The following is a 27618-nucleotide window of genomic DNA, read 5'->3' on the forward strand; positions in this document are numbered from 1 at the left end:
CACAGCTGCTTATTTAGCGCTGTTCAAGGGACTGTATCTAGCCAGTGTATAAAAACACATACAATTATATGCTATAACAGGAACGAGCACTGCACTGCATCCTCCCCGTGCCCTACTTTCAGCCTAGACAGTGTAAATATCACACCAATGTTGTGTTGCTGTGAGCAACGGGTGTGCGCCCAGGACTGGGTCAGAGTCACTCAGTGAGGCAAAGGCGCTGCCATGGTGGCATGGGGCAGAGGGCAGCAGCAGGGTGGGCAGGGCTGGGCTGTGTTTTGGATGTGCCAGCCTTACAGCAATGTCACAGGTATAACTATAACTTCAGCACCTCAAGTGGAACACCACTCCCACAGCATGAACTCTGTAACAATGAACTTAGAGGGAAATAAGCAGTACTATGAGCACACTTCAAATTTTTTAAACATGTAAGCCTCTACCATGTTTAACACAAGGTGTGTCTTTAATCACCATTTCATATCTGACAATACGTGGTTTGCAACATAGGGCAAAATCAAATGATAGACTTGCAGGACTGATTAACCCAACCATGTGATAAAAAAAACATGTAGTTTACCTAACAAAGCAGATCCGTTCCGTATATAAAGGGGCATGGGCAGCCATAACAGTGCACTCAGAAACTCGTGCCCACGTGGGAGATGTTGCTCCTGGGAGCAGCGAGTGTGGTCCTCCTGGTTTGTGTTGCTTGCCTGCTCTCCATCGTGCAATGGAGAAAAAGGACTGGAAAGGGGAAGATGCCTGAGGGACCAACTCCCCTTCCCATCGTAGGGAACATACTGGAGGTGAAACCAAAGAATTTAGCCAAAACCCTTGAGAAGGTAAGGACTCCCTTCTTTCCTCTCAGTTTCTGCTGAGGGTGAGGAATGTGAGGGCTGTGTGCATGGGGACGACGTGTGGCTATACCCTGCTGAGGGGCAATGGGCAAGGAGCAGAAAAGCCCTGGGGATTCTCAGCTACCCCCCACACTGCTGTCACCCTTGTTTAGGGGCTGATGGCTCGCTGATGTTTGTCTTGAGAGGAACAGGCCTTACTTAACATGGCAGGTTGGAGCGGCTGCACAGACTGCAGCAGGAGGCAGCAGCCCAATCAATTTTCAACCCCTCCTCTCTACCTGCTCCATGGCCACGCTCTCGCTTGCATTTTGACAGCTCGCTGAGAAATATGGGCCCGTCTTCTCAGTGCAACTGGGTTCAACTCCAGTAGTGGTGCTATCTGGATATGAGGCGGTGAAAGAAGCCTTGATTGATCGTGCGGATGAGTTTGCTGCCAGAGGACACATGCCTATCGGGGACCGGACTAACAAAGGATTAGGTATGTTCACTGACTCAGCCTCCCCTGAGGAAAAGGGAAGCGCTGAGGACAAGTATGGCAGATGAGGGCTGGAGCAAATGATGCATGAGGGCAGTCAGACTGAAGAGGGTGGGTCCCCCCGGCACAAGGGAAGGCAGGGCAGCTCTCAATCCCTGGCATCCACCACCTGAACAGGGTAAGAGACACAAGTCTGCAGCCAGACTTGCCTTGTGTGTGCACAGAGAGGGCAAGAAGCTACGCAGCCATGTTGAAGTAAGGGAAGTTCTGTGTGGATACAAGGGATGAACTGTTCACAAGGAGGTTGGCTATGTCCTGGAGAAGGCCAACTGCAGGCTGACGGACTACAGCACCTCCAGAGGTTGCCTCCAAACCACAGTACTGCACAGTGCTATGTCAGTGCTCCCCCACAGGTAGCCCTCACTCTCATTGCGAGCCTCCACTCCTCTCAGGTCCAGCACTCCAAAGACAGCTCTCTCCTCTTTCTTCTTCCTCTACAGGCATTATATTCAGCAACAACGAGGGATGGTTACACGTTCGGCGGTTTGCTCTCAGCACTCTGCGCAACTTTGGGATGGGGAAGAGGAGCATTGAAGAGAGGATCCAGGAGGAAGCTGAGCACTTGCTTGAAGAGATCACAAAAACAAAGAGTACGATCCACTGCTAATACAGCCTACATCTGCAAAAAAGGAACGTGCCAAGGGAGCCCACGTTCTTAGCAGAAGCTAGGGAGTCTCCATTCTTGGAGATACTCAAAAGATGTCTGCACGTGCTCCTGCGGCAGCGGCTCCCGGTGCCCCTGCTTGAACAGTGGGCAAGGTGGTCTCTCAGAAGTCTCTGAGCCCTTCTGTGAGTCTGTTAACGCACCCTACGGTGCATTTCACCCCTGAAAGCTGTTAGCAATGCCATGATTGTGTTCTGTTCTTATGGAGAACCCCTCTGTTTTCATTCAGAGACTGTGAAGTTCCAGTGTCTGCTGCAGCTCATGTTACCCAGAGTAGCCATAGGTCTCATTTAATTCATTCTTTGCTTATTTGTACACTGTAACTTTGCTGATCTCACAGGACTGCCCTTTGACCCAACATTCAAGTTGAGCTGCGCTGTCTCCAACGTCATATGCTCCATTGTCTTTGGGAAGCGATATGACTATAAAGACAAGAAGTTCCTGTCCCTGATGAACAACATGAACAACATGTTTGAGATGATGAACTCCCGCTGGGGACAGGTACCTTCAGCAGATATTTCAGAGTGGGAACATTTTGCCAGGGGAGCAGGAGGCCTCCCTCACAGGGAAGTTGGACTCGATGATGCTTGTGGGTCCCTTCCAACTCGGGATATTGTGTGATTCTGTCATACTCCACTGTAGGCCCCATCAGCTCTCAAACACAGAAAAGGGAATACCTTCAATACAAAGAAGGTATTATGCCGTTACAGCCCCATGGCATGGGTACTGAAACTAGATGATTTTGAAGACCCTTTCCCTCTGAAAATATTTAATAACTCTAAGAATTCATATTGTGACCAAGCAGGTCTGCACTGTTCTATTGGACTGCCCAGCCAAACAGCCCATCTGCTTGATTCTGTTGGGGGGGTTGAACCTGCCTAAGCTTTTGGCTAATCACTAAGAATAGGGCAATGCTCGTACTGGGGACCTTTCTGTTTCTTTCCTGCCAGTTATACCAGATGTTCTCCTACGTTCTGGATTATTTGCCTGGCCCACATAACAATATATTCAAAGAAATGGATGCTGTAAAAGCCTTTGTGGCAGAAGAGGTAAAGCTGCACCAAGCCTCCCTGGATCCCAGCGCTCCCCAGGATTTCATTGACTGCTTCCTCAGCAAAATGCAGGAGGTAAGGAGGCACCAAGCCACAGCTCATCCCCAGATACACCTATGCTGATGACTTCTCCCAATTGGCTGCTGCACTTAGCAGAGAAATTCAATAGCTCTGAGTGGAAATAAAAATTTGGGGTGGCACAAGAAAGGGACACCGTTCTCCTTTCAACTTGAGAAACAGCACAGCCTTTTCCCTAGGAAAAAGACAATCCCAAATCACACTTCCACATGACAAACCTGATAACGTCCACCTTCGACTTGTTCATTGCTGGAACGGAGACAACAAGCACCACCACACGATACGGGCTTCTGCTTCTTCTCAAATATCCCAAGATACAAGGTACCAGTCTACAGATATTTCCCCTCTAGTGCTCCCCAGGTCATGACACATCTAATACTTTTCTTGTCTCACACTCTACGACCTCCGGGTGCCTGTGCAGTGCACCCAACCTCAATGCCCAGGGACTTGACTGTGTCCACATCTTTCTCTCCCAGTACTCCTATCTAACCAAGTAGTTATAAGCCACTCTTGGAATAGGCTGCAGTGGAGATGCATTCCAGACAACACCAAAATCAACATAAATGTTCCCACCATCACTGATTTCATTCTGAATCCACGGGATTTGAGGACTGCTTAGGACAACCTGCTTGGGTGGGGTTTGTCCTACTGGCCTGTCTTATCGGCTGTGCTTGTCATGACAGAGAAAGTTCAAGAAGAGATTGACCGGGTAGTAGGACGATCACGAAGACCTTGCGTGGCTGACCGGACCCAGATGCCCTACACAGACGCAGTGGTCCACGAAATCCAGCGCTTCATCACCCTCATCCCTACGAGCCTCCCTCATGCTGTGACCAAAGACATCCACTTCAGAGACTACATCATTCCCAAGGTTAGCACGCAAGCTCCCTCTACTTTGGCAGCACACTAGCAGCACCGTTGCACTCACACCGTCAGATACAGGCCAGTAGCAGGAAATGCTGGGACCAGACCTTGTCCTCACCCAGGCCTTGATAAAACCTCTATCCTCACATTCCCAGGCTCCCGGAGCTTCCCTGCAATGCCTTCTTGCTGCTCCCTGGACCGAGACAGGAACACTAGCTCTGCCCAACACCTCTGCTCTCCTGCTCTGCAGACTGGCCACTTACGAGAAACATGCAAAGCTCACAACAAAACATTGCTGTGTCACCTCACACAGGCACCAAGCTGTGGGACTGAACAGCACAATCCGCTAGAGCCAGGGCCACGGTGCTCACATTTCTTTGTGTCGTCTGACAGGATCGCACCACTGTGTTCGGCCTTAGCTCGGCAGGCAGCAGGATTAAGTGATCCAATGCTGCTCCCCTTCATGTTCTGCTCTTCTCCTGTCACCACAGGGCACCACAGTCATGCCCCTCCTCAGTACTGCACTCTATGACAGCAAGGAGTTTCCAAACCCAACCGAGTTTAATCCTGGACATTTCTTGAACCAGAATGGCACCTTTAGGAAGAGCGACTTCTTCATTCCCTTCTCAGCAGGTAAGGCACAGCCTCCCTCCCTCAGGAGCTGTGGTCCTCCTGCTCAGGTGACCACACTTGCTCCCAGCCCAGTCCCACCAGAGCTTCCTCGGGGCTCACTGCCCTCTATTTAATTCCTCCCTGCTGATCCCTTCCCTAGCCACAACGGCCACCTTGGTTGGGGCCCGGCAGCTTTTCAAACTCCTCCTGGTGACCTGCTGCCTAAATGACATGCAGGGGACCCGTTCTGCTTCTCTGAAGTACCTGTCACCTTCATACGCATCCATCAAAGCCAGCCTTAGTCAACCCGTTCTTTCCACGGCAGCTCCACTTCTCCCACTCTCCTCTTAAGCAGGCCACGTGCAACCACACACCGTCCAATAGCCCCAGCGCTCCGCTCTCACCCACCCTTTGCATCTCCTCACTCTCCCATCCTCCCCTCGCCTCCTCCGTGGTCAAGACTTGTAAGCTCCTCTTCTGCCTGCACACACCCAGACAAACTTCCACTCACCTCGCTGCTGTGGCCGCATCCAGTCCATAAGGCTGCATGCATAACCCGTGGGCTTAGGACAAACTCCAAGCCACTCAACAACACCCACTCAGTGCTACTGGTTGTGTTTGCTTCCAGGGAAACGCATTTGCCCTGGAGAGGGCCTGGCACGCATGGAGATATTCTTACTCCTGACCGCCATCCTGCAGAACTTCACCTTGAAGCCTGTCATCAGCCCTGAGGAACTCAGCATCACCCCTACACTGAGTGGGACAGGAAATGTTCCTCCCTACTACCAGCTCTGTGCTATCCCCCGCTGAGGGGCACAAAACCTCACTGCTGTGCTCCTCAGCCAGACTGCTCCTTTACACCTTCCCAACTCAAACCAGTGGCAGGAGCGTTGCCCCACCAACCCAAAGCCTCCACATGACAGCCCGCAGACAAAGTCCCAGGCAGATCAAACCCGGATACTTTGAACACCTCCCTGAACTGCTCCTCCTCACCACAGCGCAGAAGGTAATGATGCACCTCACTGCAGTGACATTCTGTGCATGTGCTCCCTGAGCACAGCAGTCCCACTGAACAGCTGATTTGCTCACAGCTGTGACTCCATGGCTGTCCATCCCCTGCTTCTAGGGCTGTATGTGTCCCACCCAGAGCAGCACACTTTGCACAGTGACTGTGTTGCGTATGTGTATGCTAACGACCCAATAAAGAGCAATCTATTTAGGAGGACTTGAGCTGTTCCTTTCTTTGGGTTAGGACCGTGCCCGCAGCCACTGTTCGACACAACAGAGTAGGTCAGAATGCATGAGGGCAGCACCCTGCAGGCAGGGCTCTCTTCCCCAGGGTGAGGTCCTGCCTGCTTCACCGCTGGACTCACTGCTGCTGCCTGCAACAATCCCTGCCAGTATGCTGCACACAGGGTGCTGACAGAAAGCTGCAGCATCCCTCCTGGAGGACAGCTCTCCCCCCAGTTCAGAGGCTGAAGGAAGCCACAGCTTCAGTGCTGGTGAGACCTCTTTGTTGGGACCTCTGCCTGCTGTTGGGGGCCCTTGACAAGAAAACCTTTGACAAGAAGAGGAATTAGGTACCACCATCAATAACTGCTGTGAACCAAAGTGCAAATGGCCCCGTGCACTCTGGGACTGCCTCCAGTGAGAATGCCGTGTGTCTGTCCCGTACCATGCAAGGGATGTGGTACGCTGTGCAGAACAGCTGTGCACAGACATGCAACAATTGACACACCACCCAGGGCCAAAACCTGCCAAAATGCCAAAAGGCACTTGCAGGCAGCAGGGATATCCTCTCCAAGCCTCCCGTGTGAGGGGGGTGCTGGCAGCCCTGAGGGCAGGAGTGGCACTTGCCGCTGACACCTGCTGAACCAAGGTCCAAAAAGAAAAGGAGGAGCAGACAGCAAACCTACAGGAGATTCTACACAGGGGGGACATTTCCCTCAAGCTTGAGTTTTACTTCAGAAGAAAAGAGACCAAGTTACAACACTTGCTAGCCTGTGACTTGACAATCCCAAACACATGTCTCCAATGGAACCAGGAAAAGTGGAAAGAGGGTCTTTGAGCCTCACCTCCCTGGACTTTCAAACAGATGGAGAGAAACAACTAGTCTAGCATACTCGTGGCTTCTGCAAGCAGAAGATAACACTCAGAAAAGCCATGGGCGCTGCTGGGACATGGAAAGGTCTATGGCCTCTGGCAGAAAAAGGTCAGAGCGACTGCACTTGTGAGTTCTCCACTCTTGTAAATAAATTTCTGCGTGCCCGCCAGGGTGGTGGGAGTATTTGGAACACACTGAGATCATCCTGATGAAAGCGAGAAATCTTGGAAGTATTTCTAGTTCCAGGCCTTTTGCTAGAATTATGGCACAAAGAGTGAGGCAGCGTTGAGAAGGGAACCCTGCTGCCCAGGAACAGGGGAAATTCACAGAAAAGCTGGCAGGGATATGAATCGGCAGCAGAGAGACATCGTGTAGCAATACAAACTGCCATGAACTCCTCTGCAAAGCAAACACCCATGATTTCCACTTTCCCCAACTAGAAGTTCTTAGAGACGCATGAACTTCCATGAACTGCCCTGGCAATGTCGGAGCTCATGCAGCAGTTAAGATTAGCATATCAAAACCTTGTCTGAACTTGCTGGCAATTCCGTAATTCGCCAGAGAATCACATCAAGGTCTTTCAGAAGTTAAATGGAAAGTAGAAAGTTCCAGGCCTTCCAGAGCAGGACTTCCTCACACCACAGCATCAGAGATTGGTTGGATTGAATGGACCCTCAAAGACCATCTAGATCCAACACCCCTGCCCTGGGAAGGGACACCATCCAATAAACCAGGTTGCTCTAAGTCCCATCCAGCCTGACCTTGAACTCCTCCAGGGATGGGGCATCCATAGCTTCTGCAGACAGCCTGTTTCTGCACCAAACCACCCTCACTGTGAATACTGTGTTCCTTACGTCTAACCTAACCCTATACCCTTTCAGATTAAAACCATAATGCCCTGACCTATCTCTACGCACCTTCCACTTCTCTCCTGTGAGCCCTCTTTAAGAACTGGAAGGCTACCGTAAGAGCTCCTTGGAGCCTTCCATTCTCCAGGCTGAACAAACACAGCTCTCTCAGCCTAACTTCTCAGGAGAGGTGCTTCAGCCATGTCCTTTCACGACCCTCCGCTTTACCTGCTACAAGAAGTCCATGTAACTCTTATGCTGGCAGCCGCTGAGCTCCCAGATGCAGAACTGCAGGTTTGGTCTCAGAAGCACAGAGTAGAGTGGCAGAATTACTTCCCTTGACCTGTGGGCCACATTTCATTTAACGCAGTGTAGAATACAATTGGATTTTTAAGGCACAGGTCTTCACTGCCAGCTCAAGTCAAGTCTTTCATACAACAGTGCCTCCAAAACCTACTCCAGAAGGCTGCTCCTTTTGGAGCAGACCTCCTAGTCTCTTCTGGTGTTTGGCATTGCCCCAGACAGGTGCAGGACCTTTAAGTGAGCTTTCTCCAATGTCCTGAGACCCTGGCACATTCACAACTCAAGCCCTTTCCCCAGAGAGTATCAGCGGCACCCTCAAATTTGACGAGGGAGCACTCAGAAAGCCTCTTGACATCACTGTCACTTAACCCAAGCAGCCCGCACAAAGAAAGCATTCCCTTCCCAGCCCCGGGGGTAAGGAGAGCTGCAAGCTCCCTTGGCCACAAGCCAGCAGGCCAGGGTGAACAAAAGGCCTACTCCAAGTCCCTGCAACCAAAGCAAGGGAACCAAGCAACCCCAAGAAGAACACGGCCCCAAACACAGCCATGGCCTGCCCTACAACACCCATCCTGCTCTCCCGCCAAGCACCATGAAGTACCTGCTCTTAGCCTGGCCCTTTTAAGCAGTAAAGGCAGCTGGGAATAATAAGTCCTGATGGTTCCAGGTGGAGCCAACTCTGCAGTTTAACACCTTCTTCTGCTCCCAGCTGCCTCCAAATCCATCACAGTGTGCTTGCACCCGTGCCAGCAAACAGCCACAGGGCACCTGCTGAGCTTCTGTCAAGAGATGGGTCTGTGTTCCTAACCCAGATCTGTGAGCAGCTCGTTTGTGCACTCCACTCTGGAGCACAAGATGGGCCTTCCAGCTCTTCCTCTCACCCTGAGTTCTTCCCTCCATGGCAAATCCCACAGTCCTGCCTTCTTTTCCCCACGTTTCCCCCTCTTGAAGCAATGATTGCTCATTCCATGGCTTAAGTGCAAAAAGCTGAGTGACAGTGCTCTCTGGTAAAGGAGTCACTGCTTCAAATCCTACACGCAGGCTGCTAACATGGAAGCACACAAACAGACTCCTGCATGCAATCGATGGATAAGTAGGCAGCTGTGCACACGTGAGAAGAGCTGATTTCCCTTATATACTCCTGGCTCTGGACTGCAGCACTGTTTGCATGCAGTGCAACCTTAACCACTGGTGCCAGGAAGACTTCAGGAAGCAGCACAGATGGTTTCCCTCAATGAGAACTGACACAAACCATGGTGAAGAACAGAAAACCCACATGGCACCAGTGTATGCGGAACACGCTCGACAAGAGTACATTTCTGGGAGCACCTCAAGTGGAACCCACGGGTGGAACCCCACCCATGCTATGGACTCTGTAACAATGAACTTAGAGGGAAATAAGCAGTACTATGAGCAGACATGAAACTTCTTAAACTCTGATGGCCTCTGCAGTTGTTTGACACAAGGTGTGTCTTTAATCAACAATGCGAGAAGCCCTAATTTCGCAATACAGAGCAGACTCAGAAGTTTGCTTAGGAGTATTGGGTAACTCAGAAAAACCTGTTGTTTACCTAACAAAGCAGATCCATTCCATATATAAAGGGGCACGGGCAGCCATAACAGTGCACTCAGAAGCTCGTGCCCACGTGGGAGATGTTGCTCCTGGGAGCAGCGAGTGTGGTCCTCCTGGTTTGTGTTGCTTGCCTGCTCTCCATCGTGCAATGGAGAAAAAGGACTGGAAAGGGGAAGATGCCTGAGGGACCAACTCCCCTTCCCATCGTAGGGAACATACTGGAGGTGAAACCAAAGAATTTAGCCAAAACCCTTGAGAAGGTAAGGACTCCCTTCTTTCCTCTCAGTTTCTGCTGAGGGTGAGGAATGTGTGGGCTGTGTGCACGGGGACGACGTGTGGCTATACCCTGCTGAGGGGCAATGGGCAAGGAGCAGAAAAGCCCTGGGGATTCTCAGCTGCCCCCCACACTGCTGTCACCCTTGTTTAGGGGCTGATGGCTCGCTGATGTTTGTCTTGAGAGGAACAGGCCTTACTTAACATGGCAGGTTGGAGCGGCTGCACAGACTGCAGCAGGAGGCAGCAGCCCGATCACTTTTCAACCCCTCCTCTCTACCTGCTCCATGGCCACGCTCTCGCTTGCATTTTGACAGCTCGCTGAGAAATATGGGCCCGTCTTCTCAGTGCAACTGGGTTCAACTCCAGTAGTGGTGCTATCTGGATATGAGGCGGTGAAAGAAGCCTTGATTGATCGTGCGGATGAGTTTGCTGCCAGAGGACACATGCCTATCGGGGACCGGGCAAACAAAGGATTAGGTATGTTCACTGACTCAGCCTCCCCTGAGGAAAAGGGAAGCGCTGAGGACAAGTATGGCAGATGAGGGCTGGAGCAAATGATGCATGAGGGCAGTCAGACTGGAGAGGGTGGGTCCCCCCGGCACAAGGGAAGGCAGGGCAGCTCTCAATCCCTGGCATCCACCACCTGAACAGGGTAAGAGACACAAGTCTGCAGCCAGACTTGCCTCGTGTGTGCACAGAGAGGGCAAGAAGCTACGCAGCCATGTTGCAGTAAGGGAAGTTCTCTGTGGATACAAGGGATGAACTGTTCACAAGGAGGTTGGCTATGTCCTGGAGAAGGCCAACTGCAGGCTGACGGACTACAGCACCTCCAGAGGTTGCCTCCAAACCACAGTACTGCACAGTGCTATGTCAGTGCTCCCCCACAGGCAGCCCTCACTCTCATTGCGAGCCTCCACTCCTCTCAGGTCCAGCACTCCAAAGACAGCTCTCTCCTCTTTCTTCTTCCTCTACAGGCATTATTTTCAGCAACAACGAGGGATGGTTACACGTTCGGCGGTTTGCTCTCAGCACTCTGCGCAACTTTGGGATGGGGAAGAGGAGCATTGAAGAGAGGATCCAGGAGGAAGCTGAGCACTTGCTTGAAGAGATCACAAAAACAAAGAGTACGATCCACTGCTAATACAGCCTACATCTGCAAAAAAGGAACGTGCCAAGGGAGCCCACGTTCTTAGCAGAAGCTGGGGAGTCTCCATTCTTGGAGATACTCAAAAGATGTCTGCACGTGCTCCTGCGGCAGCGGCTCCCGGTGCCCCTGCTTGAACAGTGGGCAAGGTGGTCTCTCAGAAGTCTCTGAGCCCTTCTGTGAGTCTGTTAACGCACCCTACGGTGCATTTCACCCCTGAAAGCTGTTAGCAATGCCATGATTGTGTTCTGTTCTTATGGAGAACCCCTCTGTTTTCATTCAGAGACTGTGAAGTTCCAGTGTCCGCTGCAGCTCATGTTACCCAGAGTAGCCATAGGTCTCATTTAATTCATTCTTTGCTTATTTGTACACTGTAACTTTGCTGATCTCACAGGACTGCCCTTTGACCCAACATTCAAGCTGAGCTGCGCTGTCTCCAACGTCATATGCTCCATTGTCTTTGGGAAGCGATATGACTATAAAGACAAGAAGTTCCTATCTCTGATGAACAACATGAACAACACATTTGAGATGATGAACTCCCGCTGGGGACAGGTACCTTCAGCAGATATTTCAGAGTGGGAACATTTTGCCAGGGGAGCAGGAGGCCTCCCTCACAGGGAAGTTGGACTCGATGATGCTTGTGGGTCCCTTCCAACTTGGGATATTGTGTGATTCTGTCATACTCCACTGTAGGCCCCATCAGCTCTCAAGCGCAGAAAAGGGAATACCTTCAATACAAAGAAGGTATTATGCCGTTACAGCCCCATGGCATGGGTACTGAAACTAGATGATTTTGAAGACCCTCCCAAAACATTTAATAACTCTAAGAATTCATATTGTGACCAAGCAGGTCTGCACCATCCTATTGGACTGCCCAGCCAAACAGCCCATCTGCTTGATTCTGTTGGGGGGGGTTGAACCTGCCTAAGCTTTTGGCTAATCACTAAGAATAGGGCAATGCTCGTACTGGGGACCTTTCTGTTTCTTTCCTGCCAGTTATACCAGATGTTCTCCTACGTTCTGGATTATTTGCCCGGCCCACATAACAATATATTCAAAGAAATTGATGCTGTAAAAGCCTTTGTGGCAGAAGAGGTAAAGCTGCACCAAGCCTCCCTGGATCCCAGCGCTCCCCAGGATTTCATCGACTGCTTCCTCAGCAAAATGCAGGAGGTAAGGAGGCACCAAGCCACAGCTCATCCCCAGATACACCTATGCTGATGACTTCTCCCAGTTGGCTGCTGCACTTAGCAGAGAAATTCAATAGCTCTGAGTGGAAATAAAAATTTGGGGTGGCACAAGAAAGGGACACCGTTCTCCTTTCAACTTGAGAAACAGCACAGCCTTTTCCCTAGGAAAAAGACAATCCCAAATCACACTTCCACATGACAAACCTGATAACGTCCACCTTCGACTTGTTCATTGCTGGAACGGAGACAACAAGCACCACCACACGATACGGGCTTCTGCTTCTTCTCAAATATCCCAAGATACAAGGTATCAGTCTACAGATATTTCCCCTCTAGTGCTCCCCAGGTCATGACACATCTAATACTTTTCTCGTCTCACACTCTACGTCCATGGGCAATGTCCTTGCACCTTCATACCTCCGGGTGCCTGTGCAGTGCACCCAACCTCAATGCCCAGGGACTTGACTGTGTCCACATCTTTCTCTCCCAGTACTCCTATCTAACCAAGTAGTTACAAGCCACTCTTGGAATAGGCTGCAGTGGAGATGCATTCCAGACAACACCAAAATCAACATAAATGTTCCCACCATCACTGATTTCATTCTGAATCCACGGGATTTGAGGACTGCTTAGGACAACCTGCTTGGGTGGGGTTTGTCCTACTGGCCTGTCTTACCGGCTCTGCTTCTCATGACAGAGAAAGTTCAAGAAGAGATTGACCGGGTAGTAGGACGATCACGAAGACCTTGCGTGGCTGACCGGACCCAGATGCCCTACACAGACGCAGTGGTCCACGAAATCCAGCGCTTCATCACTCTCATCCCTACGAGCCTCCCTCATGCTGTGACCAAAGACATCCACTTCAGAGACTACATCATTCCCAAGGTTAGCACGCAAGCTCCCTCTAGTTTGGCAGCACACTAGCAGCACCGTTGCACTCACACTGTCAGATATAGGCCAGTAGCAGGAAATGCTGGGACCAGACCTTGTCCTCACCCAGGCCTTGATAAAACCTCTATCCTCACATTCCCAGGCTCCCGAAGCTTCCCTGCAATGCCTTCTTGCTGCTCCCTGGGCCAAGACAGGAACACTAGCTCTGCCCAACACCTCTGCTCTCCTGCTCTGCAGACTGGCCACTTACGGGAAACATGCAAAGCTCACAACAAAACATTGCTGTGTCACCTCACACAGGCACCAAGCTGTGGGACTGAACAGCACAATCCGCTAGAGCCAGGGCCACGGTGCTCACATTTCTTTGTGTCGTCTGACAGGATCGCACCACTGTGTTCAGCCTTAGCTCGGCAGGCAGCAGGATTAAGTGATCCAATGCTGCTCCCCTTCATGTTCTGCTCTTCTCCTGTCACCACAGGGCACCACAGTCATGCCCCTCCTCAGTACTGCACTCTATGACAGCAAGGAGTTTCCAAACCCAACCGAGTTTAATCCTGGACATTTCTTGAACCAGAATGGCACCTTTAGGAAGAGCGACTTCTTCATTCCCTTCTCAGCAGGTAAGGCACAGCCTCCCTCCCTCAGGAGCTGTGGCCCTCCTGCTCAGGTGACCACACTTGCTCCCAGCCCAGTCCCACCAGAGCTTCCTCGGGGCTCACTGCCCTCTACTTAATTCCTCCCTGCTGATCCCTTCCCTAGCCACAATGGCCACCTTGGTTGGGGCCCGGCAGCTTTTCAAACTCCTCCTGGTGACCTGCTGCCTAAATGACATGCAGGGGACCCGTTCTGCTTCTCTGAAGTACCTGTCACCTTCATACGCATCCATCAAAGCCAGCCTTAGTCAACCCGTTCTTTCCACGGCAGCTCCACTTCTCCCACTCTCCTCTTAAGCAGGCCACGTGCAACCACACACCGTCCAATAGCCCCAGCGCTCCGCTCTCACCCACCCTTTGCATCTCCTCACTCTCCCATCCTCCCCTCGCCTCCTCCATGGTCAAGACTCGTCAAGCTCCTCTTCTGCCTGCACACACCCAGACAAACTTCCACTCACCTCGCTGCTGTGGCCGCATCCAGTCCATAAGGCTGCATGCATAACCCGTGGGCTTAGGACAAACTCCAAGCCACTCAACAACACCCACTCAGTGCTACTGGTTGTGTTTGCTTCCAGGGAAACGCATTTGCCCTGGAGAGGGCCTGGCACGCATGGAGATATTCTTACTCCTGACCGCCATCCTGCAGAACTTCACCTTGAAGCCTGTCATCAGCCCTGAGGAACTCAGCATCACCCCTACACTGAGTGGGACAGGAAATGTTCCTCCCTACTACCAGCTCTGTGCTATCCCCCGCTGAGGGGCACAAAACCTCACTGCTGTGCTCCTCAGCCAGACTGCTCCTTTACACCTCCCCAACTCAAACCAGTGGCAGGAGCGTTGCCCCACCAACCCAAAGCCTCCACATGACAGCCCGCAGACAAAGTCCCAGGCAGATCAAACCCGGATACTTTGAACACCTCCCTGAACTGCTCCTCCTCACCACAGCGCAGAAGGTAATGATGCACCTCACTGCAGTGACATTCTGTGCATGTGCTCCCTGAGCACAGCAGTCCCACTGAACAGCTGATTTGCTCACAGCTGTGACTCCATGGCTGTCCATCCCCTGCTTCTAGGGCTGTATGTGTCCCACCCAGAGCAGCACACTTTGCACAGTGACTGTGTTGCGTATGTGTATGCTAATGACCCAATAAAGAGCAATCTATTTAGGAGGACTTGAGCTGTTCCTTTCTTTGGGTTAGGACCGTGCCCGCAGCCACTGTTCGACACAACAGAGTAGGTCAGAATGCATGAGGGCAGCACCCTGCAGGCAGGGCTCTCCTCCCCAGGGTGAGGCCTTGCCCGCCTCACCTCTGGACTCACTGCTGCTGCCTGCAACAATCCCTGCCAGTATGCTGCACACAGGGTGCTGACAGAAAGCTGCAGCATCCCTCCTGGAGGACAGCTCTGCCCCCAGTTCAGCGGCTGAAGGAAGCCAGAGCTCCAGTGCTGGTGAGACCTCTGCCTGCTGTTGGGGTCCCCTCTCATTCATTGGACATGCTATGTTACAGCCTTTCCCTAGGGGAGAACAGAGGGAAGTTGCCATCTCCAGGGGTAAGGACAGCAGCCGGAGTTTCTTTCTGCCTTCAGGTTTCTTCCTCACTTACAGTCTAGTCTTTTCCTGTCAAATGAGAACAAGGGTGCCTCATTGTCCTCCCTGGCATCTGTGAGGAGCAAAAGCATCTGAGTGATGGGGACTCCTGCAAACACTCTGGTTGTTCTTCTCTTCCAGCTGTATCACTACCAGGACATACATGTTCTTTATTAAAATGGAGTAAGTTAAACATAAGAGGACAGCAAAGCCACCTCTCCCAGAGAGTTTTCGTACTCTCCTAATGAGGACAGCATCTCCGAGCCTCTCAGAAGCATAACCTCAAAAGGTTCTTTCCCCTCACAATGGCTCTCTGTCCTGTCCTCTGGAACTTCAAGAACACACAAGTATAAAACTCTCATGTTCTTGAAATGCAGCCATGGGACCCCTGGGGTCTGGGAAGTCGACCGTGTCTGTTAATTCTGGTCCCAGCCATCCCTTGGTACTTTTCTTTCAGTAAGAGGGAGGGTGATTTTCATAAACAGATTCCATCACAGTGGGCTCTCTTCTGGCCTTCTTCATCCGTGGGGCCCTTGCTTGTGTTTGGATGCCTGTTCCAAAGTGTTTTCCTTGATCTTCATTTACATAGATATTTGTTGTCTCCTCCATCACATTCAGGTATATATCCTAGAGGCAAAAATATCATTTCTGTGATGGCTGTCACTCAGTACTCAGGCTGCAGAGAAGGGAGAACACTAGAATTTCCACCCCTCTTTGGAACTGTTCGGCAGTATTTTGATGAAAATGCCACATCTGGTCACATTTCTGGTTCAATTCATCCTTCTCCCTCCAACTTTTGCTCAAGTAGGATGCAGCTCTGTTACTCATGTACTCTAAAACAATGGCAATCCATCACATGACCCTCTTCAGGGATTCCATCAGACATGCACATAGATAGAAATACTTGTAACATAGGAGCTCTTGTACTAGATCCTTTGTACTAGGGTACAAAGGAGCTTACCATGAGGTCTCTATTACTACTGCTAATTCACCCCTGTGTTTAGTAACTCAGTAGCACATGTGCTATGTTAAGAGTCAGTCAAACAATGACTTACATTTGGAGGTCTGGGAGGAGATTTTTCATATTCATGTTCTTCCTGCACTTCGCCACATTCACTCGTCTAAAGCAATGAACAAAAACAGTGACAAACAACATCTAACTACAACTCACCCATAACTGCACAAGGAGCACAAAGCTGTGAGACAATGTTCTGTTATTAAACAACTTCTGAACTCAGAACATGCTCAGCATGTAAATAACAATGGAGGATAACAAAATGACATATTTTAAGATGCATGTCAAAATGATTTTTTCATTTGGGGCAACCATATAAGCTTCTTGATGCCAGCCCATCAATCACCTTTCAGAAAGGATCACTTAATGCCCAAGAGTTGCTTTCACTACAACATTCCAAATCCTTATGATCATTTAATATAGGAAAAAAAACCCTCACTTGCACATTTACAATCAGAAAAGCAGAACAAAACAGAGAAAGATGTTAATGAACAACAACTACAGGGATGCCACTTCCCTTAGTACTGTTATAGGTTTCTTTCTGGACTAAGAACAGAATGAGCCATGCAAAAACTAGATCTGGTTAGAAACTTCTGTAAAGTAGCAGGGGAAGGAACAGACCATTTTAGGCAGAACTGTCAGTGTTTGGCTGCCACAGTGCTTCCTGGATTTTCTCCTCCATGCGCATATGAGTGCTTTTTCACCTCAGAGGAAAGAAGCATGGTGCTACAGAAACCTCTGACTCTACCTCATCACTGGGGACACATCGGGCATTGAAACCCAATCCACAGTGTGGAACAGAGGAAAAGCTGATGAAACTAGATATTATGAAACAACTTGCCAATGTTTTGGGAGCTAAATAACACCGTTTTGGAATCAGAGGATTCCTACTTGAGTGATAAGAATCCACTGAAGAACTGTGACCATAGATTTTGTTTTCTGCTAGTTAACAGATCACCTGGAGATCCCTCTTCTGAATTTTCTTATAAATTTCTCTTTTATCCTTATGATCCTTTAACTCCTAAACAAAGCAGTGATAGCTTGAGTGCCTAGAAGTGCGGTCCTGAACTTTCCAAGAGCTACGGAGGGAACTGAATGAGGCTTCCAACATAGAGGACTAGGCTTGGAAGTAGCAAGACATTCTGGTGAAGGAAGGTATTTACCTGTTTCCATCTGAAGTTTGACCACTGAAGAACACAGACCACTGCCAAGATGACTGCAAGGACCAATGCCAGGAAGCTGGGTATCCCTGCAGCTACTCCAACAACCCAGAGTTTATACTAATTCACAAAGAAAGAAAGCCAGGTCAAACACATGCAATGCGATCCTTTAATTCCGTGCTTAATAGCTGAGTGTGTGCCCTAGCATGCAAAAAGAATAGCCAAACAAAACTACAGCTCTGGGCCACAACAGTGCTATCAAGCCCGGTTCTACTACACACTGGGATAGAAAGGAGATGCAGAAGTTTGATTTGCATCCAGACGTGGAGGGGAAACGTGGACTTGTTGGGCCAGATCCAAAGGAGGGCCACAAAAATGATCCAAGGGATAGAACACCTCCCTATGAGGACAGGCGGAGAGAGCTGGGGCTGATCAGCCTGGAGAAGAGGTGGCTCCAGGGAGACCTGGTAGCATCCTTTCAAATATGTAAAGGAGGGACTATATAAAAGAAGGGAACAGACTCTTTAGCAGTGTGTGTTGTAGCAGGACAAGGAGAAATGGTTTCAAATTATAAGAGGGGAGATTTAGGCTGGATATAAGGAGGAAGTTTTTTACAACAAAGGTAGTGAAGCACTGGAACAGACTGTCCAGAGAGGTGGTGGATGTCCCATCCCTGGAGGCACTCAAGATTAGACTAGACAGAGTTCTGACCAACCTGACTGAGCTGTAGGTGTCCCTGTTCATTGTAGGGGTGTTGGACGAGGTGATCTTTAAAGGTCCCTTCCAACTCAAAAGATTCTATGATTTTAGAGGAAAAAGACTCCATATAATCAGTCAAATTAAACAGTGAAACAAACTCTTACCCCATAAGAACAATCTGTCTGGACAGGTGTGCTTGCTGTTGCAGTTGAAGAAGTCTAGAAATAAGACAATTATAGAAATTTACAAAAAAGTACTTCATATAGAGCAAGCACAGATAGACACTAATCAGTTGCACGACTTCAACAGCAGCATTTGGTAGATCACACTGGGAGAACCCAGCCAGACCCTGAGGTCTTGGCCTGCACTTGCCAGTACTAAGCAAGAACCCAGGCTCTGTTTCTCCCAACAATGGCTCTGACTGAATAGAAAGAACATATATTCTTCCTCAAAAGGGGGCTTGAGACTAGAAAAAAAGTATACGCAAGAGATAAGCACCAATATATGCCATAAAAGGTTGGATTCAGAAGAGAAAGCAGCAAAAAGGGGAGCAAGAAGCCCGTAGAAATGATGAGCTTTTGCAAATCTGCTCTTCATTTTCACTGCAGCATCTGCCTGCATGCCCCTACCTGGAGCATCCATCACTGGAGAGCACTGGACACCCTGTCTGAGCTTGCAGATGTAAGGCACGCAGAGGAGGGCACTGAAATCTGGGTGTACCCCATATCAAAACTCTCCAGCTTTTTTTCTAGCCTTTACAAAAACATCATGCCTGGCTACAAGTGACAAGGCAGTTAAGACCTGGAGATAGAAAGCCTATCACACAGTGATGATGGAAGGTGTATTGCTTGTTATCCCTTCACCCAGGCTGACCCGCTACCTACAGCTAACAGCTTATGCAATAAAATGCTGGGAAGAGGCAAAGCCATGTAGGTTCTGTATCAGAACATCAGAACGCAGACAGTACAGCAAGCAGGAAGGTCAGTTTGTAAAGCCCAGATCTTTGCATGTCCGCAAGTTTTTGTGGGAAGAGAGACAATATGCTTGTCTCTTAGAAAAGCTTTAGCACTGATGTGCATTTTCATTCAGCGGCAAGACAAAATATGTTAGCAGCAATAGGACAGCACGTCAGATAAGGTTCCGATCAGCCACTATCCCATAAAAGCATCTCCTCATTTTCAGAATCGTATTCCTCACTTTTGAGGTATACCATGGCGCCAGGTAGGCAGTTGATCTTCATCCTATGCAGTGTACTTACTGAATTTACAGTTGTGTTGTAAAAGGGTGTGAAAGAACTTGTCACGTCCTGCAGAGAAATTAAAAAAGAAGAATAAAAACAGCATCACAGTTTCTGTAGGTGCCCTACGCAGCTGTGGGAATGGAGAGGGACATTTCTGCAGTGTCTGGAGGTGATGGCATGGGAATATACCAACGTGATCTCAACAGGAAGTGCAATGCTATTTAAGAATGCAATATAAGGAAACACAAACTGGCTTTCTCAAATTGCTTACACCACGCAGAACCTTACCATGCAATAGGTTTACTCTGCTAACTCCCTACTGGGAGGGCAAAGCTTTTTTATTACCACTATGGCCGAGGGACAAACAAAGCTAAAGTACAGGGTAACTTGTAAGATAGCAAGGACTTTTGCACCTGCAGCCTTTGAGCCGCAAACTAATCACATGTTCCTGCTCTTGTTGATTCAAGGACAGCTGAGAAGATCGGAGGATATTAACCTCTTCCTGACTACATTGTTTCCAAGCACAGAAGGAAAGCTATCTGCCCGTCTGGGATACAGATTAGCATTCTGGGAGGCTCGGAAAAAGTTGAAAACTACTTATCTGGCTGGTATAGCCATGCTGCTAGAAGTAACACTGAATCTGTTACACAGCGAGCTCTTCAGCAACTGCAAATGACCGGAGGGATTTGTGCTAGTGGCAGTGTTGGGAAGGGAAGCTCAGCTTGGGGGCAGGGATGAGGACAAGCCACGCAGGAGCCTCTCCTCTAATCCAAGAGCAAGTAGCATGTCCATAAGCAGCAGCTTTGCTGAACCCCAGCCAAAGCCACGAAAACACTGGAATTAAATGAAAATTGAGTGAAAGAACAAAACTGCTGAGGTCTCCCTTGGAACTGATGTGGAAGGTGACAAAAGGCTGAAAAAAAAGTGTCGCTTTGCATCCCAGAAAGCTAGTAGAGGGAGCCAGCACAAAGCTGTCCTTCTGACTGCAGGAATTTCTTCTGCCATGCCCTGAATAGGGCCTGGTTATTTCAGGTCAGGGAGGTTAGTGCAGTAAAAGTACGCAGGTAGAAGTCTGGATACTGCAGGTTATGGAAAAGTAAGGCTGAGAACACAAGCAAGATGTGAGAGGATTCACACTTCAGTCTTAGCTCAGTGTAAGTCCTGTGGTTTAGGAGCAGGACACTTTGCTGGATATGAAGGATCATAATATTTACTGAACAATCCAGAATTCATCTTCCCATTCGTAACTGCAGTCAGAGGTTCGTTTGGAACCACAGCCTTTGTAGGCAAGCCGTGGACATTGAACTGGAAGTGTAACCTTTGAACAACCTAGCTTAGGGACTGCAGATGTTGGGAAACGCCTCTGAGAATGCACAGTTAACAATCAGTCACCAAGTGAGAAGGATCTCTTTCAGGCTCTCCTTAGAGACCCAGGTATGGCTACACTCATGTTGCCGGCTGGGAATGAAACTCTGCAGAGGCACTCTCACCTAACTTTTCTATTGTGCATTCTTCAAACTTCCTCACTGAAACACACCTTTCTGCACAGCTGACCTGTTAATGTTTGAGCTTGGATATTCACACCTATCTCTTCTCCGAAGCTGTAGATTTATTTCCTCCTTGGTTAATGATATACACTTAATAGCCATTATGTTTATTTCAGGACTGTGCATGCAGGTTAGACTAAAGTCTGAACAGAAGGGGCCACACAAATAATACATTTATAAATGTTCAGCTTTCTGTGCTCAAGATATTTGTGAAACTCTGTGTGCAATTGACTGTTGACAAATTTATATTCCCAACCACAAACAGGTATGTTTGCAACTTGCAATAGCCTGATTGGTAGCTGTTGTTCTGAGTAGAAATGTCTTTCCTAGTTTATTTAATCACAGTTTTAGACCAGGAATAAATACTCTGTTTCTACCACTAGAGGACAGAAAACACACAGCCCTTATTTAAAGGAATAGCCTAGTTCTGCATTTACATTTTTAACAGGTGACTTAAGCATTCGTGTTCTTCACTGAGCTGCTTTTATGTACAAAGTGCAGGATTCAGGATATCTTACTAAGATTATCATATTTGGAAGCTGAATTCTCTAACCAAGCAACTATAGGAAACTGTAGTAAGATACTGAGAACAAGGCTATTTCTCTTAATGTGTATAATAGTTTAAAGCCACTGTCTCAGTCACTTGCAAAAACAGATAAATATGCAAATTGGTACAGCAGCCACATCAGGAGAGACAAGGATGTCATTTACACGTAAATTACTACTGACTTTCACTATATTTACTTCAGAATGGAAAGGAGACTTCCAGACCTCCTAACTGAAACTCCCTTCCAGCCCACTCTGAAATTTCAATACCTGAAGTGAATGTAATTCAACACTGTGTTATTTCATTTGCAGACACGTCCCTGCAGTGCCCCTGCTTTTGTTCACAGATTGTCCAGATTACTCAGTGTGATGTTTACAGGGCTCTGAGCATCAGTGACCCTGACAGGAGTTGAGTACGTTTCCCAGCAGCATTAACTACAGCAGCTACTATCTGCCAAGAACACATCTTGGGTAAGAGAAAGCTTTATACTGCAGTTGAGGTAAAAACAACAACAACAAAAATAACAACCATGCTGCAACCTCTCCCTTTCCCTTTTCCCCACTCAGTAACATGGAGTAGCCTAGAAGCCGAAGAGGCAGGCCTCTTCCCCATCCCACATCAGCGCTGGTGGGCCCGTGGCTCTGTACAGAGAACTTCTCACCAAAGGGGGCAGCAAGGAGTTGGAGGAATGCAGTTAATGCACAAGTCCAGAAATCAAATGCTCTGGATCTACATTTCAGATTTAACAGACGCTTCCACCCCTTCAGCATCAAATCTCCAACATATGGAAAGTACTCCCTTCCAGCTGTCCCCATCCTAGCTCAAACCATGAATGCTCACAGCCAAGGTCTGTGTCCTCTTCTGTGCTTATACAAGCATCAGCTCCAGTGCGAGCATTTCAGCAGATCCCACAGGACCCCACTTCACAGGACAGGAAATTTCCTCAAGAAAGGAACACTGATTGATTCCACTTTGCTCCAACTGCCCTAAAACCATGTGATACCTTCTGAACAGAAAAGCTGTAGTAGACACTAAAATCTAAGCAGGAACCTGAAACTCTTAGTTGGACTCCAAGGAAAAGCAAAAACAACAGAAATACCAGCTGAGTTGGCTGGAGCAAGGAACTGGAGGGCTAAACACTCTGAAGGAGCTTTACATCCAACACCTGAGTACTCCCACAGCCTCATCTCTCTGACCTCTCCCCCAGGTTCCATCGAAATATGACTCAACCGAGACAGGACGGCCCCACTCACCATTTTGCTCTCCTCCACCAGAAATCCCTCCACACGTTAACAGCTGACTGTCTGACTCCAGACTTGCGTTCCGTTTAGAATGAGATTCTCTTCCTGTTGAAAAAATAACAAAACCAAAACACAAGAAACTGGAGACCTGTAAAGAGGAAGAAGACAAGGGCATTTCTGTCAGGGTGAGTCAGCCAGTCTGGCTGGATCCCAGCACACCTGATAAAGCAGCTCCTCTGCCAGAGGCAGAGCGGCTGGCACGTGGCTTCAGGGCACTGAGGACTACAGCTCTTTTTTGTCTGCCTCATAGCATGAAAAAACCCACCGAACAACAACAAAACTGTTTGTGGCTGTGAGAGCATACCGGCTTTTGTTTTCTAAGGCTAACACCTTGTCTGCTAGAGGACATTTATGGGAAATGCCAGAACAAAGCGGAGGATTTCTGTTGGCTTGTTGCTGAGATCAACAGGCCTGTGTGTATCTTGACTGGTGTACCACTGACTACTCATGTTTGTGAAGGATGAAGAATCTCTTGGCAGACAATAGATATCCCCTTCAGCATCTCACAGATGGTGACTGGATGGTCTTTGAGCACTTTCTAGAAAATTAAATCCCGATTCTAGAAATAAGCACAGAAAGTGGCCACATCACATAGCACTGGTGGCTGGCGATCAAAGTTGAAAGAGAAATCAAGGGAAAATACTACTTGAAGAGAAGGAAATATATAAGCCTGTGAAAGATCATGAAACAGGCTTTCAGGGTCCAGATAGATCACGAGAACAGTGATAGCATATCTTGTCGCAACTGCACACATCAGTGTTTCTCTAACAGCCGTAACACTGGTTCACATTTCATCTTCTATATCACCTCCTATTTCCCAACGGTTTCCACTTGGGCTGCATCACTTTTGCTGTTTCAGCATCACTTTGGATCATAATTCTCAGCATGACTGGATGCTCACTGGCTCTCATTTTGGAAACCATGTCTATCAGCGAGTTGACCGCCAGCATCCAGCACATTCCAGAATCAAACTGTGCAGAGTCATACCCTGGTGCAGGAGGCTGTATGAAGACACTTACTCCTTACTTTATCTCTGTTGTTGCTGTGCCTTTGGGAGCAGTCCGGAGGAAATTCAGTCATCATGAAGTTTTGAGTGGCTGTGACACACACCACAGGGAGTGTTGGGGGACATGCATGAACAGGGGATGGATGGGGGAAAAAGAACACAGAAATGATCCTTAGCAAGCAGCATACACATCAGGCAGAGGACAGAAGGAGGAGGAAAAGCATTTTTAATGCTGCCTCTCTTTTGACCGTTTTGCTGCTACAGTGGGAGTATAGATCACAAGTCTGCAGTAAAGATGTGTTAAGAAATTTCCTTCCCTTGAGGAAGTGGTGGATGCATGCGTACAATAGAATGTGCAGAATGTGCAACTGAATCCAGTCTTTAATAAATGCAGAGACTCATTCAGCACATAGGTACATTTTGATTGCCCCCACACCCTCCTCTGCTCCCCACCTATAACATTATTTTTGTTAGTGAAATGTAAAACCACACAAAGACTGGAATATGTGTACACACCTTAGAGGGTCTCACATTTTTTTCTTTTTCACTTAAGAAACTTATAGACATTTAGAATTATTGACTGTTACCACCCAGTCAGTACAGCAGAAATATTCTACACAGATCATTGGTTGAAATGTACAGTACAACAGTTGTGAGTACACCGTCACAAAACACACCTGCTTGAATGCTAACAAATGCAGTAGATCCATCAAACCACATTGCAAGCATCTGCAACAAACCAGAACACTGAATACAAAGTCTGAGGAACATAAGAAATTATCAGAACACAGAGCACAGATGCTGAAGTAAAAAGGAAGCTTCTATAGTACTTCTCTCCCATTATGAGCCACGAAATCTGAACTGCTCTTTGCCACCTATTACTTTTTTTCTGCTGCACAGGGATCAGCATCAAGCCTTGATTTCCAGACCTGAGCCACTGCAGTTTTGCTTGAACAGAATCAAGGAAGAGAAGGAAAAGAGCAGACCACAGCTAACACAGCTAACAGACCTAATTTCCTCAGACCTGTATGGTCAAACAGCTTGATATTAAAGGCCTCGCCCATAAAAAGGCCTCGAAAATTGGAAAGAGAAGCAAAATAAACAAACAAAAACCAACGAAAGAAACAAACAAACAAAAAAAAGAGCTAGAAAAACAAAACAGAAATAACATGGTTTTATACAGCCTGCAGTAAAGCTATAGTCCATGGTACAGTATTGTTCACAAGACAATTATTAAGGCTTTGACTACTGGTCTTCTACATGCACATTTTATATACATATAATAGTGTTTATAAATTATTTTATTTTTCTTGTTCTAAGCAAGAAAATATTTTCATGCATTTTCTTCTCCTAGTATTCACAATACTTGGACCATATTCTGTTGAAGGACTTCTGGAGAAGGCTGGGTCTATTTATTATCTGTCTGGAAATAGCCTCATCTCCATGGAAGTCATTTGTGCCTAACAGTGGTGCTGGCCCCGCATTTCTCCACAGTCATGCACTCAATGAGCAGGTGTCACCCCAGAGCCTGACAGTACACTGGTTATGTAAACATAGTAATCCTTGGATTATAAATACTTTATTAAAGCTAACGTACCTCAGCTTTTAGCTCATTACTGCCCATGAGTGCCATAATGAAATAGATGTGGTTCTGAATGATTTTTTTCTTCTTTTATTCCCCTCCCTTATCAATAGCTCAATTACAGTACTTCCCCACAAGGCGCAGTTTTCCCTACTTTCTCTCGTATAAGTGCCAAGCTATCTGTTAATTCTGCAATGGTTCAGTAGCTTCCATGTGTATAAATAACTGCAACGCAGTGCAGGTCTCAGCCATATAGCTCAAAGTGCTTAAGTCGTCATCTCATAGGCACAGCAGGGCTATAGAACTGCTGTGAAGCTAATAGACTGTGTCATGGGCCGGCAAAGAATGAAGCAGCACAAACCAGCAGAACTCTCCCATTCCTTGTCCCATGCTTGGGGCATGCACCTGTTTGACAGGTTCCCAGAGCTCACCAGAGCTGACTTGTAGCATGGCTTCTGTTCCCTTCGTCTCAGGAACAACCACAACAATATGCTAAGATATTCTGACTGTCTCTGAATCAGTGTGTCCTTCTGTGAGATGCTCCAGCTAGCTGATGCTGTAAGAGCACCCCTTGGTAGCTGTGAGGAGCTCTGGGGAGAGCAGCATAGACAGCCATGGAAAGGAAAGGCTCACAAAGAAGTGGTAGTGAGGAACAATGGGAACATGGAAAGGAAGAAGCATAAAATGACTGAGAAAGCAAACATGGGTAGAGTGAGGAGGAGAGACTTCTTATTTTAGATGAAGCCTGCACTGCTGCTATAGCCCTCGGAGCTGCTTTGCCTGGCAGGGTGGTAAGACTGTAAGTGTTCCATCTGCTAAGTTTTGCCGCCATTACACATTCATGCTCTGCCTCCTATCAAAACACATCCCTGTCAGACACCAGCTTTCCCTTGGCCACTGCATCAAAGTACTTCTATTCAACGTGTAGCGTGACAATTACTGCAGATCAGACACTGACCACTACTCGTTTACTGTGGTCCAAGTAGCAAGCAGCTAACTAAAGAGACCATCCTCGTGCCCCCAACTACTTCTCAAGCCACAAAAACCAAGACACCAAATAGATGGGACGGAAGGAGTCATGGAATCTGGAGTCCCAGCTGCGTAGTTGTTCTCATATTGCACTGAGTAACTTGGGCTGGCAGGGGAGAGTAGACAGTCCACAATGTCCTCTGAGAAAATCCTACCGGGTGGCTGCACACATCATCTGCTCCAGAAAATGCATTCAGACAGCTCATGTACAGGATGCTTAGGAAATATCATCTAGAAACAGGGTATTCAAGAGACTAAGGCCTTCCTCAGTTTAAGCTCAGTCTTCATTCAGTCCTACAGGAAGCTATGCAAAACACAACATTTATGCCCCATCAGGTATGATTAGAAGACAATTTTGGATCCTAGGTATGTTAACAAGAGAGTCACACTAATCATTTCAGAGGCAAACCTTTGTGACTGAATTTAGTTTTAGTTACAGAAAATACCGTGCACTGCTTTTGGCCAGGTGCACAGAAGCTTAAAAAAGTCAAAAATCACAGCTAAACGTCTTGATCTTCAAGGTAAGGAATGTCTGTGAGAAGCAGTCAAATTACTTTCTCATATGCAATGCGTCCTGAAATTTGGTACTTATGTATTGGGCGTGAAACCCTTTCTTGTTAATTGTGTCGTCTGTGTGGAATCGAATCATGATGGAATCTCCTGCAGAGTAGATTTCTTCCAGAGGCTGCAGAAAAGGAAAGAACACAGCACAAAGTGGTTAAGTCCGCACGCTAAGTCATCATCCACGCTGTGGTGCCGGAGTTTAAGCTCACAGTGAAGAGGCTAGGAAGCATGAATACTCAGTGCTCAGTACCTCCCGGTCTGACTTTCTGAGCATATTCCTCATTCTCTTTGCATGCTTGCCTTTTATATTTGAAGACTGATGCCAGTCCACTCTACAATCCCAGTTCTTTCAGTTATTTTTGATTGGTCACAGGACTCCCTGGATATTCTTCTTCCAGTCCTCTGAGTATGTTCTAATTTGTGCTAATCTTTTCAGGAAATGACACAGTCCAAATTGGACCTTGTTCGGCAGCCGAGTCCCTCCCACGAATCATGCCAGCAGAGCTCTGGTTGCTTCCTTCACTGTCATGACTTGCTACAACCTCTCTGTGTTTCTCCTGAAACTTTCCCCACCATTCTCTGTTCGTCAGCATGCAGGTAGGCGATTACTATCTCACTGTCCTGAACTTCTTCGCACCAAGCTTCTATACCTTGATCTGTTTTCCAGACCATTTCGCCAGTTTGCATAGACCGTCCTGACCC

At 48.1% G+C, this 27618-nt stretch overlaps 3 protein-coding genes across 3 annotated transcripts in view; 2 read left to right on the forward strand and 1 right to left on the reverse strand.

Annotated features, from left to right (window-relative positions):
• The first annotated feature begins 627 nt into the window (after positions 1-627).
• On the forward strand, positions 628-5881 carry RP11-400G3.5 (cytochrome P450 2C9-like). Its single transcript, XM_015288526.4, has 9 exons — positions 628-836; positions 1167-1329; positions 1827-1976; positions 2391-2551; positions 3001-3177; positions 3360-3501; positions 3864-4051; positions 4536-4677; positions 5285-5881. The coding sequence occupies exons 1-9, from the start codon at positions 657-659 to the stop codon at positions 5464-5466; spliced, it is 1485 nt and encodes a 494-aa protein (XP_015144012.2). The 5' UTR covers positions 628-656; the 3' UTR covers positions 5467-5881.
• A 3651-nt stretch (positions 5882-9532) lies between these two features.
• CYP2C18 (cytochrome P450 family 2 subfamily C member 18) lies at positions 9533-14810 on the forward strand. The gene is made up of 9 exons (NM_001001752.3): positions 9533-9741; positions 10072-10234; positions 10732-10881; positions 11296-11456; positions 11901-12077; positions 12260-12401; positions 12792-12979; positions 13464-13605; positions 14214-14810. The coding sequence occupies exons 1-9, from the start codon at positions 9562-9564 to the stop codon at positions 14393-14395; spliced, it is 1485 nt and encodes a 494-aa protein (NP_001001752.2). The 5' UTR covers positions 9533-9561; the 3' UTR covers positions 14396-14810.
• A 9140-nt stretch (positions 14811-23950) lies between these two features.
• Positions 23951-27618, reverse strand: part of TLL2 (tolloid-like 2) — an 82429-nt gene continuing 78761 nt past the window's right edge. Inside the window, exon 21 of the mRNA XM_015288521.4 lies at positions 23951-27037. Coding sequence (XP_015144007.2) covers positions 26903-27037 — 135 coding nt within the window. The 3' untranslated portion in view covers positions 23951-26902. The remainder of the gene's footprint in view (positions 27038-27618) is intronic.

The sequence above is a fragment of the Gallus gallus genome, chromosome 6, assembly GCF_016699485.2.
Source record: "Gallus gallus isolate bGalGal1 chromosome 6, bGalGal1.mat.broiler.GRCg7b, whole genome shotgun sequence".
Classification (NCBI taxonomy): Eukaryota; Metazoa; Chordata; class Aves; order Galliformes; family Phasianidae; genus Gallus; species Gallus gallus.